General features: G+C 45.6%; 1 protein-coding gene across 2 annotated transcripts in view; it reads left to right on the top strand.

Moving 5' to 3' along the window:
* The window catches only part of CROCC (ciliary rootlet coiled-coil, rootletin), a 435,495-nt gene that overhangs the window by 71,132 nt on the left and 348,716 nt on the right, over positions 1 to 15,647 (top strand). Inside the window, exons 5-8 of one of the 2 annotated variants that reach the window (XM_085608589.1) lie at positions 478 to 561; positions 1,773 to 1,964; positions 9,623 to 9,706; positions 12,564 to 12,661. In XM_085608589.1, coding sequence (XP_085464715.1) covers positions 478 to 561; positions 1,773 to 1,964; positions 9,623 to 9,706; positions 12,564 to 12,661 — 458 coding nt within the window. The remainder of the gene's footprint in view (positions 1 to 477; positions 562 to 1,772; positions 1,965 to 9,622; positions 9,707 to 12,563; positions 12,662 to 15,647) is intronic. The other variant, XM_085608590.1, reaches the window with a different exon arrangement.

Genomic DNA, 15,647 nt, shown 5'->3' with positions numbered 1-15,647 from the left:
CCCACAAAGTGCATTCCTCTTCGGCGGTAAATGGCGTGTCTGTGGTTGTCCCTTGTCCCTAAGTATGCTCTTGTAGTGGAAGGACTGGGACTAATGGGCAGAGCTCTGTTGGCCTCTCTGCAATCCAACAAACATGCTAGTAGAATCCCTAGTCTGAAAAGCTGTACCAAAGGGGAGTGCATATTTCTATGAATGATTCCTTGAGGCAGCATCATGCTGCAGCTGTTCTTTCCGTGATACACTGGTGCAGTAGAGAACCATGCCATGAGTTATCTGAGGTGCTACATAAGGCAAGTACAAACCGAAACCCGGGCTTCTTAAAAAATATTTTAGGGCCAGCTCAGATTACATAGGACATTGTTTAGATTCGTTCATCTGGGCAGTGCAGAGCTGTGTTAGGGATTTTCAAATGTCCTTCACAGGCAGGTAGTGGGCACTCACTGCTCCATATATTTTTTATTTTGTTTTGTGTCCAAGCTGGAACAACCCATTCGCTGGAGCTGCCAAGGCCTGGGCACTGTGCACGTGGCAGAGGCGGCGTTGAGGCGCAGGTATGAGATGGTAAGCAGCAATGACATGGCCAGGGCCCTCTCCTTGGATTGTGTGACTTCATGTGGGAGCTGCGGTAGCTCGGAAGACTATGCTACCTTAGCCGAAGGCTGCTTGAGGCCTGATCATGTTACAGTGACATCAGCTCGTGTGTGTTCGAGAAAGGACACACATGGCCGAAACATGTTAGTAATCCGATGAATTAAAACAGAAGTTTTGAAATCTACCTCGGTGTATAGCACTTTTTTTTGTTTGCCTCAATAAGTGATTGATGTTTAAAATAAAGAACGGGCTAAGGCTGGGGGCCATGACTTTCAAGAGGTACAATTTTGAGTGGGTGATTGTCACTTCCTCCCACTACAATGGTAATAAATAGCATATTACATTCTGCACAACTGGGGGGGTATACAGTTTATGCCATGGTATTTTTCATATGCATTTGCTTTGCAAACATATTCAGCCAAAACCAAGAATCAAGGGGTTAAATTCGTGCAGGAAGGGCCATTAAAGAGGCCTTGTGATTTAGAAGAGTTGTTTCCATGTGTTTGAGTGAATTTAATATGCGGAGTGCGAGGCAGTAAACAGTGCTTTTCTCAAGTCAATTTTGTACTATTGCGGTAATAAACTGGAATTTGACCTTTGCACTGTGCTAATGAATGTATGGATGTATTATTTATCAGTTTTCTATATCGCTGACAAGGGTATTAGGACACTGCATAAAAAACGTAATAACCCTTGTATTTAAAATTCGAAATGAGTGACGTAATCACAACAGGCATCTCAAGCAATAACAGTGTTTTTAGTGGTACAGTTAGTCTTTTGATCATTTATTCTCACTGCCATGGCATACATATAGGTAGATAAAGAAGCAAAGCTAATAAAAGCAACTGAAGGTGATTGTTCTGATTAAAAGATTGGTTGGTTAATGTCCTGAATTGAATATACCTCAGTTTTTATGATCAGTTTACCTGGTATTGTCCTACTTGGTCTTAAACACACATCATTCGTTAAAGATACCCTTTGTCGTGACCGCCGTCCCTTTACCCTTCCCCTGTCTCGTGTCCACGTACTCCCTTGACCGTCTCTCTTGTGACTGTTCTGTCTGCTTTGTCCCATTCCTGCTTCTCCACCCTTGGCCCGACTGCGTCTGAGAGTGAGTGAGCGCGCATGCGCTGCCCAACTGTTGAAATAAGTCCACCCAGACATGTTTCTCCCCGCTGCAGCTGGAGCAGGCGCTGCGCCTGGAGACTGGCGAGCGAGAGAGGGAAACGCTGGAGAACAAGAGCCTGGCCCAGCAGAACATCGAGCTGCGGCGCCGCCTGGAGGAGGAGCAGGCGGCCTACAAGCGCAAGCTGCAGGCCTACCAGGAGGGGCAGCAGCGGCAAGCGCAGCTCGTGCAGAAGCTTCAGGCCAAGGTAAACCAGTGACCTGATTGGAACTCAGGCGTTTTAAGGGTTAGGCTATGTTGGGCAATAGTCAAGGGGCCCTGGAAAAGTTAATTTTGTCTCTTACAACTATTTCCTGTTATTTCCTGTCGTATTTCTTTGTCTCAACCGTTAACTCATAATACAATATTGTTTGGAATCACAGGGCTTGGATTAGCAGTGGATGGGTAATAAAATTCAAAGTTGATTTGAACAGGGACCGCCAATATATTTCTTGCTCAAGCCCCGAAAATCCTTAAGAATGCACTGTTTGAGCGCGCCCTTCATGCACTGCTATCTGCATGCCAACTCTAGAAACCCCAGCATGCACGTCCTCTGCCATAGGCTGCTGTCCTCGCTTTACCATTAACAGCATTTACGACTGGCTATCTCACTGCCCTAAAGCCAGGGTGGGACTAGAACAGAAAATAGGCCTGGACACCAAATTAATCAGGGCAGCTTTAAACTTGCAAACACACGCTCGATAGGTGTTTTGCAAGGAATGAGAGACTGTATGAATTTGTGCTTGCTGCAGGCAATGTTTATGGTAATATCAGAGAAAGCAACTGTAAAAACCGAGCTACCAGTAAATAAAACAGGCTCACAAACAGCCCAAAAAACTACCCATTCGCCTATCTGTGAGACCATCCCTTCGGGCACTGCCCGATTACCAATAGGCCTGTCTGTCCCTTCCTAAAACCATAGATTTATCAGGAGCAGCCAGCAACGATTTGAGGGTGGCGGGGCGGGCAGGGGTAAGTTGGCGTAAAAAAAGAAAAAAAAAGTACCACTTCACCGCGCCTCTCTGCCGTCGTCCCTCCGCCTTCTCTCCTGGCCGGTGTTCCAAACAGGAAGCATCCAGGCAGAGGCAACTCTGAGCCAATCACAACACTGCAATGCAGTATTGTGATTTATTCCCCTAAGCCAATCACAAGGCTGCAGTACAGCCTTGTGATTAGTCACGATCCCCGTGGTTCGGCACTCGGACAGGGGCTGGGGGCCTGGGCATGTTCTCCACTCAGGCTGTAATGCAGTCTGGGTGTAGAACACGCAAAGTGTGCATGAAGGTTTGGTCGGTCCGAGAGGGCCGGCCAAGCAGTCATGCCCACTTGGAATGGGCAAACCACTCCTTCCCTGCTCCTCTGTCCTCAGAGCAGCCGGCAGGAGGAAAAAAGAAACTTTTATTAACCTCAAGTTATTATCATTTTCTTTTTCCTTCCTTTCACTGTTGCAAAGCAGTGGGGCGACGCTCCTCCGCCTTAGCGTAGGAGCCACCACTGAGATATATGTCTCAAAAGAACCGACTGAGCCAGACTGTAAGAAATGGCCCAAACTTATTCAGGCTCCATGATAGGTCAAGAAATGTAATATTCCTTGATGGCAATGTGTAGGCGAGATGTGATTTAACAGAAGATTTGCGAGAAAGCATTTGTCATCGAAACGTCTTTGAAAAATTATCTGGTGACATGCAATTTGTTATTGCAGTTATTTTCCCCTGTTAAAAGTGGCATAATGGACAGGTGCATTTATATAGGAAATCCATCTGCCCTCCTGTTGCCCAGGATAATTAGCATTTGTGTCGAATTTTGACCTTGGATAAAGGGAAGGCCAAAAATCTCATATGCTCAATGAATGCAGTGTGGCAATAGACAGTCTCTATTTGTTGTCATAAAGCGGAGTAAAAGACTACAGGATTGCTTTGTATTTCTTCTAGACCTTTGTAGATCCATCTGATGGCACTCCTTGTACTCAATCAATCAGCTAAAAAAGTGGCATATTTGTTGGTGTGTGGATGCTGCAACCAGCGTGGGGAAATACACCAGACTGATGATACGGGTTGGATTTAAGTATTTTACAAGGGCACACTTAGGCACTTTAAAAGAAGCGCTTTTTATTCATGTGGTTTTATTTCATGTGCTTGATAAATATTAGAGCTATTGAATGCAGCCACAGTTTTCCTCAGCAAAGTTTGTGAGTTTTTTTTAGTTTTTCTTAACTTTGTGAATATGACCAATGTCACACTCATAATGTCTATATGGTCATCATCCAAGTGTCCTAAAATGCTGAGTAGTCTACAAATGGCACATTCGCACAAGGACTAGAAAAAGTTAGCATCTGGCTTTAAAAGGGCTTCAAATGTGCAGCGTAGTGGGAGCCAGAATTTCTTACCATTCTGTAGACTACTGCGGTGGCAGAACCAAAATCAGCCCTGGCAAAAATGCTCAAAGCAACTATGCTCAGTTTGCCTCCTTACCCTCTCTCTCTCTCTTTCCACCCACCCATGCATTCCTTCTCTCCTCTCTCTTCTCCCTCCCTGATTGCTTTCTTTCTACCTTTCCCTTCCATCTCTCTTTTCTCTCTCTCGAAGCCTCCGCGTGCCTGCGGCAATTAACCTCGGTAGCTGGGGAAAGCGATAGATGCACCAGAAGTGGCCACGGCCTTTCAGAACAGCCCTCCAAGGGTTCCAGTCCACCAGGAAACTGCCCAGTGGAATAAAAGGCCCGCCCTGCCCTGTGCAGTGGGCACACAGATTATCTTTTTTATGTAGCTTTGGACATACCCTTTGCTACAGTTCTTTTTTCAGATGTTTCTTGCCAAAGGCTGATCTACTGGAACTGGCTTTATCCAAGGAAGTTGAAAACTGAGTGGCTTTCCATCTCCAGTTATGTGAATCAGAATTTAGGTCTCTCAACATAATAATAGTTGAGGGATAGTTCTGCTGTGTGAGACCTGAGTTTAAGGATTCAAAAACCTGATGCATAGGTTTGCTGTCTGAAAACCAATAGCTGTAAGTTCTTTGTAACGCGATGGACAGCTTAGCTGAACAAGACCTCAGCCCATCATTTTTTTGTCACTGTAAAGCACTTCTGGGTACAGCTCCAGCTTGTTGTTCTCGTGACTGTAAGATTTTTTAGCGGTATAAGGCAGCAGTTCTTAACCTGAGGTCCATGGACCCCTGGGGGTCCTCAGCACCTACTCAGGGGGTGCGCAACCATTTAGAAAACTAAATATTAATTAGCAGCTGAATAAAGTATATGTACATAAAAGCAAAATTGAAAAGTTTAGAAAAATTCAATGAATTTGAATTGTGAGGCTAAAAATTAAGGGCCGGATACACAAAAGTAATCTGAGACAAAATCCTAACTTTACGACTTTCGGTATTCACAAAAGGCATTTGGGAGTAGTAAAGTTAGGATTCCTAACTTTACTACTCCTAAACTGAGACAAATCCTATCTTTACAACTTTTGGTATTCACAAAAGGCATTTAGGAGTAGTAAAGTTAGGAATCCTGACTTTACTACTCCTAAATGCCTTTTGCGAATACCGAAAGTCGTAAAGTTAGGATTTTGTCTCAGATTACTTTTGTGAATCCAGTCCTAAAGTGGTATCTTCATCTGAATCCATCGGAGCAGTGCAAGTACATCAAGCAGAAACTAGTAGTGATGATTTTGGCCTTAATTCAAGCACCGGTATGCTTAGACCAAAAGAAAGCACGCATTAGAAGCAAAAAAAGACAAAGTGATATGCTAGAGTCTAGCATACTGCAAATGAAACTAAATTAAGAAAAGCTCCAACCTTCCAATTAAAATTGATTTTTTTTGTGCGCCTAATTTTTGTTTACAAATTAAGTAAAATATTGAATAATTTGGGTATTTGGTTGGTGCATACTTATTTCTTTATTTATTTTTATCTTTTTGAGGTTCAAACTGTAGCAATTGGTTATGCGGAGTTCACTGGCTTCCAGTAATTCAGTGGAGTCAACAGAAGTCAAAAGGTTAAGAACCGCTGTTGTAAGGGAACCTGTAAGGAAGAGATCCTCTACTTTTCCTCACTGTATGCTACCTCCCCCCCTCCCCCCCCAGTGATATACCGCACAGTATGGCTGTAATCAAACGTTTCTCAGTAGGGGGACTATGCTGCGTCATGGCATTTTGACTCTTCAGCGACACTATGGTAAAGCCTATTGGTGAATAACTACTTAGGAAGGAAAAAGAAATCTAGCACTGCCCTATATAATTTAGTTCACAATAATGGTCTGATAGATGTTTGGGCTCATTTAAAACCTACTGATTTAGGTGGCACCTTTTTTTCAGCTCCACATAAAGTTATTTCCCGTTTGGATAATTTTTTTGTATCCAATCAGCCTCTTACTAATTTGGGTATCGAAAAGCATCCACACATTTTATCAGATCACAATCCCTTAGTTTTGACAATTTATATTAATTTGTTGGAAAAAAAGAATGGTAAAGCCTATTGTTAACAGTATTAAAGATAGAAGGTAGGTGCTTGATGCCCACATATAGTTGCTTTGCCTATTACCTGCTTTCTAATGGTTGTGTAATCATGCCCTTTAGGTGTCTTCGCCATATTGGTACTAAAACTGTCTTATCGCATAAAATGAGAGACTCAGCAGTTGTTTCAGTTGCAGTCCTCATAGTCTGTTGTATGTAGCTAGGAGTGTTGCTCTGAGCACCACCTTGCTGGATGGCGCTTGCTGGATCATTGCTCGTTGGTGTGTCATCTTCCCACAACTTCGCCTGTATCCCATTCTGCACCATCATGCTCCTCATACTTTCTGTTTATCCCCCTTGGTACTCTGCTCCAGCGCCCATTTCCCAGGTCCCCTGCCAGTGTACTGTTTGGTCCTGCCTCCCCACGGAGCCCATCCCTTTCTCCCTCTCCTTTCACTTGGGAAACAATATCAATCCATTTTCTTCAGTGAACAGTGCGTGATGGGACTTTACTTCCGTTGGCCATGCTGCAATCTTGTGTGTAAAATTTAAATCAGAAAACATGATTCATTGTCATTTATGATTGTGGGCATCCAGTCTGGTTCTTTGAAGTCTGAGAAAGAATACCCAGATGAGTGTATGTCAAGCTGGCAACATGAGATGAAACCAGTATACCAGACACAGAAAATCACATGAACACACTACCACCCATCCCAGCCAATGCATTCACCCACCCTTTCCCCACAAATTGAGAATTGACACAATGGTTGAACTAAAAAAATAAAATCCCGATTGGGATAACGTGGATAAAAATCCCACTGTAAAGGTTTATATGGCAGGGATCCTCACTTTGCTTAATTTGTGCCGGTGTTTGCAGGCAGGGCAGACCAGCACTCATTTTTGGGGCCCAGGACTTAATAATCATCATCGGACTTTGACCTACAACAAGGGAGAAACATAGAAAAAGGAGGACAAAGGAGAAAGAGAGAGTTAGAAAACAGTGACAAAGGGATAAAGCAAAGATGAAAAATACCCTGCAAGAAGAAAATAAAGAGGCGGGTGTAGGTGTAGGGTGGTCAAAGAAAGAGGCATGAGGTGGAATCAGGACCAGGCAGGCTTGGTACACATCAACTCTTGCATTCAGCAGTGCTGTCTGTGGGCTCTAAAGACAAACTGTGGGCCTGTGTTCCTACCAAATTAAGCTCTTTGTCTACAGACGGCAAAGAACAAGGGCGGAAGTCGCTGTGTGGTAACCCTAGAAGCAGTGGTGTAAGGAAGAAAAGTCTCTTAAGGCAACCTAGTTATTTGAGCGCATTGAGGAGTAAAAGTGAATCAGGGAGGACAAACCTTCATGCGGGCCAGTCTGTAACCACTTCATGCCTCTGCTTGACGGTGACACTAGGCGTGTCCATCTTGTGGTCCGCATTCATGTTAAACTGTCCCACGCTACCGGAGAAAATCCATGAAGTAATTCTTTTGTATTTGTTATCTCTGTAGCAATAAGAAACCAGACCTGGAGGGATTCCATTTCTGGATTTTTTGCAGTCCAAAGAAATTTGACAATTCTGAATCCAACACCGGAGTCCGTGCCTGGAATCTTTAATTAAAGTAGGAAAGCAGACATCACAAGAGATGTTGTTACATGGTAAATATTCACCCGTTACTGCAGGCCCCCATTCACTACCAGCTTGAGGCTGATATCTTAAGACGTTGACCGGCCCAGTCTCGCCAGCACATCTTAAGTTCTTATTGAATAGATACATTGCTTGGGTGCAACAGTGGTTGTGTTTACGGTTGCCCGTGAGCGGGAAAAAAACCAACTCCAGGTAAACATGTGTACTGGGATGGTTAATTGTCACAGTACCATATTCCTTAGGAGTTGTGGGACTTTTATGGCGACGTTCATTTTCATATTAAAGTAGTGGAACTTGGGGTGTGAACACCAAACCAGGCTAAGAAGCGACTTACCTTGAAGAGCGGGCTTGGTTTGAAAACAACGGTGAGCTACTGGAGGTTCGACAGCCCTCTCCCTTGCACTCCTTAATGCAATACAACTGGTGAAACCGGTGTTCGAGCTCACATGAGGTTTACTTCTATTGTGAATTTGTATTGAATGTATACGCAACTCTAAATGAACTACTAGTGTTTTGAAGACCCATCTTGTTTCTTTTGTACTTACTTAAATACCTTTCTTTTTAGTAATTCTTTTTATTAACAAGTTTGCTGTTACATCATGATGCAGTCTTTCCCTTAGTAGTATCACGCCCATTATATAGTACAAGATCACAACATTGTAGTATCTGTTCGAATGATTCATAAAATACATCATCAGGGTTGTTCTTTTGCACCCTTTCCTCCCTATGCGTCTGTTAAATACCTTTCTTGACCCTGGCACTATAACGTAACTTATTTATCCTGACAATGATCCTTCATGTGGGAAAAGATGCCTTTTGCTCTGAGGACACTACTGCATGGCAGGAATGGGGTGACTTGGGCCTTGGCACCCTGAAACAGAATAGTCCTGTCTATTTGTTGATATTTGTAAATGTTTACAAAAATGCGAAGATGGGCTCTGTGAGAAGAGGGAAGCAGATTCCACAGGCAAGGTCCACTTCCATATTAAATATGCATATGTGTATAGATGGTGGGGGTGGTACATTCAGCACATATGCAACTCTCAGCACACATCAGAACCTCACATGTTTGTAGACAGGCCTGCATATGCAGTGGCCACACCAACAGTGTCAATAAGCTAGGTGCCAGCAGATGCAATCTAATTTGCACAGCTCTAGTTCTGTGTCATGAAGTTTGCTTACAGGCAGCCCAGTTGTGTTGCCGAGGTCTCTGTATGCCTGAACCAGAGCCCCGTGGAAATCATGACTGATACAACCAGTAGATTCAGCCCGTTCTTAGTTTGGTGTATTTTCCCACACTTCTGAAATTTGTCTCCTTCATGTTTTGCCCAAAATGTTTTTTTTATGAAATCATCTTAATGGGGAAAACCTCTGAAAGAAGAAAAATGCATGGTATCGGATGTGCCCAATTTTTATGGAGCTAAAATAGTCTGCCTCATAAGAGAATACCACAGTCAATGCATGCTACACTCGATGGTGTTGGTATTTAGTGGGTGTGGATCCAACACAGTGTGATGTGCTGGCACCTTAAAAAAGGGTGCTCTTGCTGACACCCCTTCCCCTTTGCTGCTCTAGTATGTACATTCCTTCACTGCTTGTTTACAAGCCCAAGATTTGTTTTCTCTGACCTTGTATGAGCCTGACAATCTGCTGGAGTGCCTGATTATTCAGACCAGTGACATAGGAATGGCTTCAGACGGGAAGAAGAGAACCCTTATTTGACACCCATTTGCTTAACCTCTGCATGTGCTAATTGCTTATATGTGTGCTCTCCTTGATCAGGTGATCCAGTACAAGAAGAAATGTGGCGAGGTGGAACAGCAGTTGCTCGAGCGATCCACTGAACTGGAACACGAAAAGCTAAGTGTAAGTTTGTCCACTACAAATTTGTCCATGAGCCTACTTCTTGCTTTCTCTCCAGCTTCCTCCCTCCAGCAGATAAGGTCCTGGACCCTGGTGGGCACTGTCCCTGTAGTTCAGGTCCACCTGCGACTGAGCTAATGGGTGGTATAAGTGGCTTACTAGGGCACCTTAATTGTCCTAGAAGTGATGGTTAGAGTTATTGAGGCCTGTATCTAGAAATATACTAGACAAGGTTAAAGATGTTTCAAGTGGCTGGGGACCTCACAGTTCCCTCACTGGCCCTAGAGTGTCCAGTAGCTACTGGACCACTATTCAGTGAAGGGACTCCTGATCTCTCCTTCAACTGGAGTTAGGTTAAGGAGTGTAAAGACTAAAAAGATAATTCCAAAGATTCCAGAGCCTGAAATCCTCCAGACGATGTAATGGGACCACAGGCAATGGCTTGAAGTTAAGATTCTCCGGTCTTCCCAACTTCGACCAGAGAGGTAGGCACCCCAAGGCATGGGAAGGGTCAGTGAATCTCCTTTCACGAAGAAACCATTCCTGGACCACAATGTTGTAATGCATCTTTTTATTGACAGCTGGCTGGAAAGGAGTTGTCTGACCCTGGCAGTCTCAGTGCATCAAGGCTGTTTCAGGCAAGTCCTTCCACAGCTGGAGTTTGGTGGTTCCCCATGCCACTGGAGTCAAGCTATCCTGGCTGATGAGGGCTGAAAGCCCAAAACCGGTCCTAGGATGCTTTTTTCCAGTCCAGGAAGGACTTGGCCTGGCAGTTAGGGCTGGACTGTTCCCATTGGGCGCATGATCAAGACTGATTTGCATATGGCTGGGTCCAAACTGGAATGGCATGGTAAGCAAAAAAACGATGGATTTAGACCCAGATCTCTGTACTGGGGTGAATGTATGACATTGTTCTGCATTCTGTCTATCAATTGTTCTTTTTGCATTTGTCACCCTGAGTGGGATGGGTATGCCCAGACGTGGTTCCCATGCTCTCCATGCCACTGGAGTCAAGCTATCATGGCTGATGAGGGCTGAAAGCCTGAAACTGGTCCTAGGATGCTTGTTTCCAGTCGAGAGAGGACCTGACCTGGCAGTTCGGGCTGGACTGTTCCCATTGGGTGCAGGGTCAAGACTGATTTGCATATGGCTGGGTCAAAACTGGAATGGCATGGTGAGCCAAAAACGATGGATTTAGGCCCAGATCTCTGTACAGGGGTGAATGTATGACCGTGTTCTGCATTATGTCCATCAATTGTTCTTTTTGCATTTGTCACCCCGAGTGGGACGGGTATGCCCAGACGTGGGTCCCGTGCTCTCCTTGCCACTGGAGTCAAGCTATCCTGGCTGATGAGGGCTGAAAGCTCGAAACCGGTCCTAGGATGCTTGTTTCCTGTCTAGGGAGGACCTGACCTGGCAGTTCGGGCTGGACTGTTCCCATTGGGCGTAGTGTCAAGACTGATTTGCATATCGCTGGGTCCAAACTGGAATGGCATGGTGAGCAAAAACACGATGGATTTAGGCCCAGATCTCTGTACTGGGGTGAATGTATGACATTGTTCTGCATTATGTCCATCTATTGTTCTTTTTGCATTTGTCACCCCGAGTGGGACGGGTAAGCCCAGACGTGGGTCCCATGCTTTCCATGCCACTGGAGTCAAGCTATCCTGGCTGATGAGGGCTGAAAGTCTGAAACCGGTCCTAGGATGCTTGTTTCCAGTCGAGGGAGGACCTGACCTGTCAGTTCGGGCTGGACTATTCCCATTGGGCGCAGGGTCAAGACTGATTTGAATATGGCTGGGTCCAAACTGGAATGGCATGGTGGGCAAAAAAACTATTGATTTAGGCCCAGATCTCTGTACTGGGGTGAATGTATGACATTGTTCTGCATTCTGTCCATCAATTGTTCTTTTTGCGGTCCTCTGACACATGACACTTTCTTCTGGCAAGGGCACTGCAGCTTTTCAGTTAGTAGAAAGGTTATTACTCGACAGCCCCAGCAAGGCAGCTACTCAGATGCTCTCAGACTTAGGTCTAATCTGGAGGGCGAGTAATGAGACATCAGCTGTCTACTTCTGGCTCTTCGATGTGTTCTCCTACTGGACTGATGCACTTGTCATCCTTGGTTGCTGAACTGAAACACTGAACCAAGTACTGGTTGAATAGGTCAGTTCTTATCTTCCCCTTTATGTGGACAGAGCTGGTAGAAGTACAGGTAAAAAGGGATGTGCCCCTGAAAATACATCTTTGGTGCCACCACTAAAAGTCTCAGCTCAGCTCTAATATCTCTCATCAGTAAGAATGGAGTACCTGCACTTGGCTTGCATGCTTATCATGTCCACTGGAGTAAAAATGCACAGGGCAGCTCAGCTTTGCCAATCCTTACCTTCATTGAAGGAGGAGGTGCAGCTTCCATCCACTGGCTTCACATCCTATCCTTGCTTTCGCTGCAGCAAACACCCCTGTTCACTGGAGTCCCACAGAGCAGAAACAGGTGACCAGCGTCCCTCCCTGGCAAGGTTAAGCTGTTTCCAGCACATAAAGAGAAGACAAATGAGACGTTAATGAAGTAATCATTTGAAACACCCACATTGTTAATGTGGGTTTGGAGATCACTGTTGACCTCTTTACAACATGGTGTTCATTTGAGGATGTTTGTTGGAGCCTGACGCACTGAACTGGGACCATACTTTGCTCGCTCATTGCTCTTTGTGCAGCTCTTGTAAAAAATAAATAAATAAATGCCTTCAGGAAAAGACTGCAAGCTTGTGTTTTGGGGTGCCCTTGGGAATGTGGGGTGAACTCTCTCTTTAACCCTTGTTTAGCACCTGTTTCTGTATTCTTGGTTTCTGTTTCGCAGAGCCACCTAGATCTCAGCGACTCGCGTCTACGCCAGGAGGAGGAGCACAGTAACGACCTGGAGAATGCGTTGATCCGGTTAGAAGAGGAGCAGCAGAGGTACGTGACAACGTGTTACACTGGTGTCCCCTGTGCTCAATCGCTGCACAGGCAATGTGAGGTATCTGGATGGACTAGCTTTAGCGTTTCCTACCCCAAACCTGTCAACGACTCTTGGATCCCTGAATAGCAAAACTGGCCCTTCCCCTCTGTGATCTGATTAATTACAGCCACGCAATGCCCTTTGACATCCATAATCAATCCACTCCACAAACAAAATAACTTTTAAGTGTTTTCTACCTATTCTGAAATAGGCATGGTGAGCAAAAAAACGATAGCCTTAGGATAGGAATATGGTTGTGAGGAAATGGGGTGTATTATATGGGGTCGTTGTGTGACCTCACAGTACTTACCAGCCCCTTTAGGTCCAGTAGGTTTCATCTGTAAAACCCTAAGCTCAACCCTGGGTAGCTGTGGCACTGACCAGCAAGGCTTACACAGAGGAACAAGTGTTAAGCATTTAATCAGCCCAAAAACAATTGATGAAATCAACACAACACTCAAGAAATCTGACAGCAATTTATAAAAATAGATTATAATTTTATAGGTTTTTAGATGCTAGAAGGAAAAAGACCCAGCACAAGGTTCTGGAGATATAGATTTTGCAAGAAATTATAAATCAAAGCAATTTCACTCTACCACGAACAAGCCTTGGTAAAGTCAACAGATTGGACACTATTTATTTTCAAAACAAACAAAGGTAAGTGTCAATGCGGTCGGTTACAAGTACTTGGGGTGACCAACTCCGGCAGGGAGCTAGTCAGGGGGGCCAGCAATGGAGTGGTCCTGATTCAAGGGTTGAAGGAGGCTGAAAATGCTGTAAGGATGTGAAGCAGGTATTCCACTGTCCATGAAGATGGTAAGGCGGTCCTGGTTGCAGTGTCGACATCCCACTAAGTCCTCTATGGTCTGGCTGAAGTCTAGTAGCCACTAGTCTACCAGCCGCCCGCTGTTGCAATCACAGGCCAATCCTTCCTGGGTCGATAACTCGCCTTCTGAGGGTCCCAGAAACTCTCCAACTGCACTCCTGGGCTCTATCAAACTTGGGTGCAACACTCTGCATCGGGTCTTGGTTCTCAGTGCTGTACGGCGGCGGTGTTAGCAGCTTGAAGATTTTGGGTAGCAACTTGCCCCAGCAGGCTTAGCTATTGTGTCCCTGTGCTGCGGACAGGAGGCCAGTCAGCTGGCCCTTGAAGTTCTCTTGACTTGACTGGGCTCTGGAGATAGCTTCTTCCTTAGCAGGACATGGCAGGCACAGTCCATCTCTTCGCGAGCCATCAGGTGCAACAGGTGCAGTATTCTTCAGTGCAGCCTCTCCTTGCTGGTCCCTTGCGGCAGCAGGGCAGTCCTCCTTCAGTCATTCTTCCAAGTCGGTCATGATATGGGTGCATCCTTTATGCTCAGAAAGTGCCCTCAGGGCAGGGTGCGGTTGGTAGCCAATGGGCTACCAGGTACCCTCCCACGTACTGACTACTTCCTGTGGAGTGCTGCATCTGGCTATCCCAGGATGCACCATTCTGCAGACTCCCAAGATGGCGAGACCCCTCTCTCGGTGTACAGACCTCCATAGCCCACCCCCAGGGTGTGGCTACCTCAGGGCTACACTCCCCTGGGGAACCGGTTTGGCAACTAGTTTCTACTCTCTGCTTCCCGTGCCAGCCTGTCTACCTCAACATTGGGGCAGCCCTCCCCCTGGTGTTGCACCTCTGCTCATCAAAGGCGGCTTCACCTTTGAAGCTTGGCTTTTTTGAGCTAACATCCAACTGGCTTCCTGCAGGGGGGGTGTTCTGGCCTGCAATCCCTCATTATTCTCCTTCCTGAGAATAGTAGCCAGGTCTCTGCAGGAGGGCAGAAAGTAGACTCCATGTGTGCTTGTGAAGGCACTGGAGTTTTAAGGGCAACAAAGCACCAATTTTGCTAAAGCTGCACACTACAACAAGTTACATTAATATCGACCTGAGATACAAGTCAGGCATAATGTAACAAGTTGTTAGATACCTTGGAGTGCCTACTTTGGTCTCACAGTTCACAAGTTAGCACAGCTGAGGGAGTCAGCATGTAACCCTGTACTCGCCAATTTGGCGATCAAGTCATTCCACAGTAAACACTGCAGCTTTGCGTGTTTTACTGTCAGGACATGCAAAGTACATGTCCTGCCTGTGTTGTATGTTGCACCATGCCATTAGGGCTTGGTAGGCTTGCCAGAGGGGGGACTTATACACATGTCCAGTGGTGATCTTGCTATTGCTTTCAATGGCAAAGTCAGGCTAGCAGTGCATGACTGTTCTACCAGTCTGCAGTGGCAGACTAGGAGGCTTGTTTTACCTGGGGCCCTCCAGGGTGGCTGAACCAGTACTGCAATCGCTGTGGCACCCCTCTAACTTACATGCCCTGGGTACCATATATTAGGTACTTATAGGTAAGCTCACCTTTACCCATTGGGTATAGCCATTTTCACATACACTTTTGGGTCAGGGCACTGGCACTGAGGTCTGGTTAGCAGGCCTCAATGCACTCTCAGAGTCGAAAACCAGCAGCATCAGTCAAAAAACTTAGGGGTGACTATACAAAAAGAGGCATTTCCTTACATGGCCTCCTCCCAGGCGAAAGGTGATCAGCAACTAACCTTTTTCCTGGTGATTCTCATCATCTAAGTGGAAGATCTTGGGAAAGCCATTTGCATTGGCATGGTCAGTCCCAGGTCGGTGTTCCATCTGAACTCTATTCTCTGTAGGGAAATTGACCACCTTAACAACTTGTGGTTCTCGCCTCTCATCTGCATCAGCCATTTGAGGGGGTCTGTGCTCGGTTTGAACTTTGAAATGAGCCCCAAACATGTAGGGTCTTGGTTTCTTCAGGGACCAAACCACAGCAAAGGCTTCCCTCTCAATGGCCCTCCAACGCTGCTCCCTAGGAAGGAGTCACCTACTGATAAAGGCAACTGGCTGATCCTGGCCCCAGTCATTCACTTGTGACAACACTGCAC

Source organism: Triturus cristatus, chromosome 1_2, assembly GCF_964204655.1.
Source record: "Triturus cristatus chromosome 1_2, aTriCri1.1, whole genome shotgun sequence".
NCBI lineage: Eukaryota > Metazoa > Chordata > Amphibia > Caudata > Salamandridae > Triturus > Triturus cristatus.
Note: the sequence above shows the minus strand (reverse complement) of the source record. Positions and strands in the feature narration are given on the sequence as shown.